Source organism: Talpa occidentalis, unplaced genomic scaffold, assembly GCF_014898055.3.
Source record: "Talpa occidentalis isolate TD23 unplaced genomic scaffold, MPIMG_talOcc4v2.1 talOcc4.17, whole genome shotgun sequence".
Lineage (NCBI taxonomy): Eukaryota > Metazoa > Chordata > Mammalia > Eulipotyphla > Talpidae > Talpa > Talpa occidentalis.
In genome coordinates this window covers 12,746,595-12,752,579 of record NW_023601754.1, presented here as the reverse complement: position 1 = coordinate 12,752,579, position 5,985 = coordinate 12,746,595, and the positions used below count along the sequence as shown (strand labels likewise).

At 62.3% G+C, this 5,985-nt stretch overlaps 1 protein-coding gene across 1 annotated transcript; it reads right to left on the bottom strand.

The window, feature by feature from the left end:
* Nucleotides 1–1,503: 1,503 nt before the first annotated feature.
* LOC119250374 (chymotrypsinogen B-like) lies at nt 1,504–5,534 on the bottom strand. Its single transcript, XM_037518112.1, has 7 exons — nt 5,483–5,534; nt 3,756–3,859; nt 3,559–3,638; nt 3,399–3,477; nt 2,991–3,171; nt 2,137–2,270; nt 1,504–1,714 (listed from the first exon to the last, which is right to left on the bottom strand). Exons 1-7 carry the CDS (start codon nt 5,532–5,534, stop codon nt 1,550–1,552), a joined length of 795 nt encoding a protein of 264 aa, XP_037374009.1. The 3' UTR covers nt 1,504–1,549.
* Nucleotides 5,535–5,985: the final 451 nt, after the last annotated feature.

The following is a 5,985-nucleotide window of genomic DNA, read 5'->3' as shown; positions in this document are numbered from 1 at the left end:
CTGGCCTTCCTGTGCTCTCCTCCGTGCTCCTGACATCAGCCCTTAGCGTTCTGTGTCCTCAGTGGGCCACTTATGTGGTGGACCAAACCTCATTTAACAAACAAACAAAAAAACTAAGTTTAAGCAAAGGTAACTTCCTTAAAAAGTGTGAATCATCACAGAAAAAAGAATTTGGTTGAGCCCAAGGTGATGAGTATGGACCTCGGGTGCCCTGAGGCTGCTTGAATAGGCCAGTTCTGAGGCCCATCCCAAGAGGGAGCAGAGCCTTTTCCTTGATTCCTGGATTTCCCTTGCTTAAGGGAGTTCCTCTGAGCAGGTAGAGAAGCAGCCTGAATTCCTGCGCTCTGGGTATGCAGTAAAATTCAGTCCTGGGTGCTAAGCTTTGGGTGCCCCAGAATACCTAGGTGAGGCTCCCTTGTAGATGAGTCATTGCTGAGCACCTGCTGCCCCCATGATGGACCCAGGGCCTACGGGGCCCACAGCTGGGTGTTTTCCTTGTTGCCGAGGCCGATGGGTGATGGCGGGCCTGGCAGCTGCCTTTTTCCCAAGGGTTGGGGTGTCCTAGGCTGAGAGCCAAGCCAGGCAGGACTTGGCAGCCCCTAATCACCTAATGTCCCTCAATGACAACAAGGGGGCTCACCTTCAGGTCAGGGAAGGTCCCAAAGAGCTGGGAGGGGCCTAGGGCCCCAAGGGCCTTAAAAGGGGCCCCAGAGCAGGCAGCACCACACTGTCCTGACAGCAGCACCATGGCCTTCCTCTGAAAAAAAAAGTTGAAATTAAGTCACAACTGGTTTACAAGTTCCCAAGAATTAATGGTTGGGGAATCAGGCATCAAATTCTGTGATGCTAAGACAGGGTAACCAGTCCTGACGCCTTCTGATGCAGGAACCCCGCCCACCTAAGGGACTTGAGACTGATCAAGCCTCCCTATGCAAATGCAAAATCCCAGAAAGAAACAGCACAGGAGGGAACTGAAAGGACAGTGGTGCCAGCCTGTTGCCCTGGAAGGAAGCTTCCCAGCTGCACAGTTCAGAGTGAGTGAGCAGGACCTGGGCAGAGGCAGGAAGGGTGGGGACTGCATGGATGGTCTGGGGTGGGGGGTGCAGGGGGCTCAAGGCAGAGAAAGGTGCTGGAGCATGTGGGGAGGGACAAGCCTACCTGGGTGGCCCTCTTGGTCCTAGGGCCCACCCTGCAGGGCGGAGGACTGCATGGCCTGGCCTGGAGCACTCCTGCCCTCCACAAAGCTCCTTGGGCCAAGCCAGCTGCCAAAGAAGCAGAAACCAGGCTGAGAAATGAGCTGCAGCAGGTGGTCCTGGACTCCACCCCAGGGGCCTCCTGAGCAGGGAGGACCAGACCCAAAGGCCTCAGCTCCCTGAGAAACAGGGGCTGCTGGGGCTCTGCAGCCTGGAAAGGGAGGACCACGCCAACCCCTGGTGGGTCACAGGGACACTGCAGCCACCGCCCCAGGTCACAGACACACGAGCAGTCAGGGCTTCTGTACAGAGGATTTTATTGGGACACCAGGGAGTAGAATGGGAGGAGGGATGGCTTAGTTGTTGGCAGCCAGGATCTCCTGCACCCAGGGCATGAGCTCAGTGACGCGGGTGTACACAGCGGGGGTGGAGGTGGAGCACACGGCGCTGCCGAAGGAGACGATGCCCACCAGGTTCCAGGCTCCATCCTTCTGGCAGACCAGGGGGCCGCCAGAGTCGCCCTGCGGGAGGAGAGAGGATCTGTTTGCAAGTCTCAAAACGGTGCTGGCACACGAGTGTGTCCCCCCTGGCTGATCACAGGTGTTGCTCCCAAATGATGGGGGGCAGAGTGGCACCAGAAATTTCCTTCTGGTCAGTTGGCAGCCAACTCTGCCTCCGACTCCTGAGGGACCTAGGAGTGTCATCTGCAGAGGGGCTGGAAGCATCCAACTGGGTGCACCTGGATGACAGCAAACACCCCTTGGGGAGGAAGCCCCGTGACTGAGCAGAACAAGCCGTCTGCTGCGCAGCTATCAGTGCTGGTCCTGGCAGCCCCGAGCGCCGGGCACGGGGTGAGGGGAGATGGGCCGCAGAGCAAGCAGGGGCCCTCCAGCCTGCCGAGGCGGGGCGCACCAGGGAGGAGCCGGCGAGCGGGAAGCCGTACCATGCAGGAGGAGACGCCGCTGGCACCAGCGCACACCATCCCGTTGGTGATCCTGTTGCCCCAGAACTTCTTGCACTCCTCGTTGGACAGGAGGGGCAGGGCGGCCTGCTGCAGCTTCTCGGGGGTCTTGTTGGCTGAAGGGACAGGGGAGCCATGTGGAGATCACGCCTCTCCTCCTCCCGGCCACCCCGAGGGAGGAGACAGGGCCCTGGAGGCCGCCCCCGCCTGGAGCGCCTCTTCCTCCACGCCGCCAGGGCCTTGAGCCCCACGTCTCCTGAGGCCTGAGAAGCCTCAGGGGAAAGTCGTCCTTCGGATGCCCCCACAGGCCGGGCTGACTTGGCTCCAAGGGCAGGACCAGCCGGGTCGCCCTGGCCTGGGCGGAAGGACTCGGGGTGACGGAGGAGACCGTCGGGCAGGGCCAGCCCCGGGGAGGGGCTCCCGGCTGGACTCTCAGGGCCCTGAACCCACTCTGGACGCCTGACCCCAGTCAAGTCCGGAGGGCGGCCGCACCCCCCACTCGGGACGGGGACAATCCAGGCTGGCGGGGGCCCTGGGCACAGCCCGCAGGGGGTGCGTGGAGACCTGAGCTGCGTCTTCAGCAAAGGGCAATTCGAGGAGAGGACCTCAACGCCCTCGTGTCCACGCGTGTGGCATGAAGGGGGTTGCCCATGAAGATGGGGACGCGTTGACGACACCGCTCGACAAAACCCCAAAGCAGAGAGAGCCCGAAGGGTCCTGGGGCTGTTGCAGCCGCCTGCCCCCTGCCACCTGCCACCTGCCGCCTGCCGCCTGCCGCCTGCCCCCTGCCCCCTGCCCCCTGCCACCTGCCGCCCGCCGCGGCCGGGGCCGCTCACCATTGTACTGGGTCTTGCCCCAGCCGGTGGTGGCGCACAGGGAGCCGGCGGGGAAGTCATCCTGGGCGCTGGGCAGGCACACGGGGGACACGGTCTGGGAGAAGCGCGCGGGGGTGGCCAGCTTCACCAGGGTGATGTCGTTGCGGATGGTCAGCATGTTGAACTTGGGGTTCTTGAAAACCTGTGGGGACGGCCGGGACGCGGAGGACAGGCGGGGGCGCGTCAGGAACGGGCAGGGGTCGAGGGAACACGCGTCTCCCCGCGCCCGTCCTGGGCAGAGACCAGGCCAGGCACTCTCGGAGGCCCAGAGCCCGCACTGCCGTCCCTCAGGACCCCCAGCGCCTTCCCCCTTCTCCCGCCTCGCTTCCCCGCCCCGGCCCGGGGCCGGTCTGGCCGGGTCTGGCGTACCTGGGCGATCTCCAGGACCTGCACGTTCTCCGCGTCGGAGCCCTGGTCAAACTCCCCGGCCACAACGCGGTGGGCGGTGCTGGAAGAGGCAGGAGGGTCAGGAAGGAAGGAAGGAAGACGGTCACTGCCTCCTCCCACCCGGACCCTTCCTGTTGCTCACCTGACACTGCAGTGGGCAGCGGTGACCACCCAGTTCTCGCTGATCAGGGAGCCCCCGCAGAAGTGGAAGCCGTTGGTGTACTGGGGAAGACCGCAGGGTCAGCGCTGGCCGGGCCGGCCACCCCCGCCCGGGCCGCGGCCCCTACCCAGTGAGGCTGCACCCCCCGGGACCCCACTCAGGCTCAGATCCCCCCTTACCTGCAGGGACACCTGCCAGGGCCAGGAGCCAGGGACGGCGTCCTCGCCATTGACGATCCTGGACAGGCCGCTCAGCACGGGGTGGATGGCGGGGACCCCGCAGCCTGGGGGGCGAGGACAACGAGAGGACGGAGGTCCGGTCACTCGCCAGAGACCTGGTTTCTACCTCATGCAACCTCCCCACTGCCACCCCTCCTGCCCAGCAAACCTTTCTTGCACCCCAACCTGTGGGCCCGAGGACCCCACACCCCCAGCAGCTGTTCCTGTCACCCTCCCAGGGATGCAGAGGGACAGGCGGCTCCATGCGGGTCTCCCTCCCCAGAGGAGCAGACACAGGCTGAGGAATCAGGCCTCCCTGCCCCTTCTTCCCTGCTGGGGACCTCAGGCCCCTCTGGCGCTCCAGGCTCCGGTCCCCAAGCAGAGGGGAACAGACACGGCTGCCCTCACAGGCAATGCCCGCCAGGCAGACTGGTGGGGCCAGTGGGTGTGGAGTTAAAACCAGAGAAGCCGAGTCCATGGGGAGTTGTCCCGCGGACGCTTTCCTGAGCAAAGTGTGACGTGGACCTGTGGGCACTGCTGGGCTGTCTATTCTGGATTCCAGGACTCTTCTGCTTCAAGTTTTACTTCCTACATCACTCAATGGAAATAACACTTTGAGGGCCTCCCTGGTGGCACAGCGGTTGAGCGCTGGGCTGGGAAGCTGCCTGCAGCCTCTGCAGCGCCAGTTCAATCCCCGGCCACTGGGAGAGGGTCCCACATGGCGCGCAGACCTCTCCTGCCGCCCGATGCTCCCCTCAGCAGTGTAACTCGTCAATCTGCCTGCTCTGCTCCCCGCTCTGGCTCTGGTGAATTCTCTCACCCTCCCGCGCTTCTGACTGTATCCAGTGCTTGTATAAATAAATAAATAAATCTTAAAAAAAAAAAGAAAGAACACTTTGACTCCACACCATAAAAAGGCACATGAGGAAAGAGAAAACCAAGGCGAGGATTTGTCCAGAACAAGGAGGACACGCAGGGCCCTTGACGTGTGTGCAGGACAGTTTGCTGGGTCAGGACACGGGACCCTCAGCAGCTCCCAGGGGTGTGAGAACGTGGAAACACTCAGTGGGTTTTCTAAGTACGTAGTAAATGTGTAAAATTTGCCCAGAGATGCCATGCGGGGAGCGCAGAATACTTCCGAGGAAAGGAACAAAGAAAAGGGGAATGGCTGGACCCATTTTCGGTTTTTAAAAGAAATCCTCACAGCACGTCTGCAGACAGGTCACATTTGCCGCATCCTGTGGTAGACACGTGGATGTGGTCTTCTTCGTCTTATGTTTTTAATCGGAACCTGAATGCACAGCAAGTGCCCGGCACTAACTAGACTTCCCGGGGGAGGTCACGGATGCCTCTGGCCCGCACACCCTCTCTGGACCCACTGCCCACCTGGGCCACGGCGGGGGCCTCAGACCTCAGCGGGCCCAGGTGATTCTTTCCCACACACTGGTCTGAGGGCTCAGGAAGCCCCAGAAGGGCCCACTTGCTCTTTGCCAATCAGGTTGCCTGTGTGGGTCTGAGGCCCAAGGGTGCAGGGAAAGGGCGCTCAGAGCCCCCCGCCTAGGGATACCAGCCTCCCTGGGGCTCACCCCACACAGAACCCCTGAGGTCCTTCTGAAAGCACCTGGGTGCTGAGCCCCTAGGAGCTCAGGAACTTTCTCCCGGGTGCTGGCTCAGATGCCCACACTCACCGAAGGAGGCGCCGATGAGGGCGAAGCAGGAGACAAGCCAGAGGAAGGCCATGGTGCTGCTGTCAGGACAGTGTGGTGCTGCCTGCTCTGGGGCCCCTTTTAAGGCCCTTGGGAGCCCCAGGCCCCTCCCGGCTCTTTGGGACCTCCCCTGACCTGAAGGTGAGCCCCCTTGTTGTCACTGAGGGACCTTGGGTGATTAGGGGCTGCCAAGCCCTGCCCGGCCTGGCTCTCAGCCTAGGACACCCCAACCCTTGGGAAAAGGGCAGCTGCCAGGCCCGCCATCACCCATCAGCCTTGGCAACCCCTAGGGGAAAGCACCCAGCTGTGGGCCCCGGAGGCCCTTGGACCATCATGGGGGTGGCAGGTGCTCAGCACAGACTCCTCTACAGGGAGCCTCACCCAGGTGTTCTGGGCACCCAGAGCTCAGCACCCAGGGCTCAATTTCACCACAGACCCCAGAGCCCAGGGCTTCAGGCTTCTTCTAATCTGCTCAGGGAAACTCC

Excerpts from the sequence above, each read along its gene's own strand:
- LOC119250374 (XM_037518112.1), bottom strand. The coding sequence starts at position 5,534 with ATGGCCTTCCTCTGGCTTGTCTCCTGCTTCGCCCTCATCGGCGCCTCC. Across the intron at positions 3,478-3,558 it reads GCTGCCCACTGCAGTGTCAG|CACCGCCCACCGCGTTGTGG; the intron begins GTGAGCAACAGG and ends TGCCTCTTCCAG. Across the intron at positions 2,271-2,990 it reads GGGCAAGACCCAGTACAATG|CCAACAAGACCCCCGAGAAG; the intron begins GTGAGCGGCCCC and ends CTGTCCCTTCAG.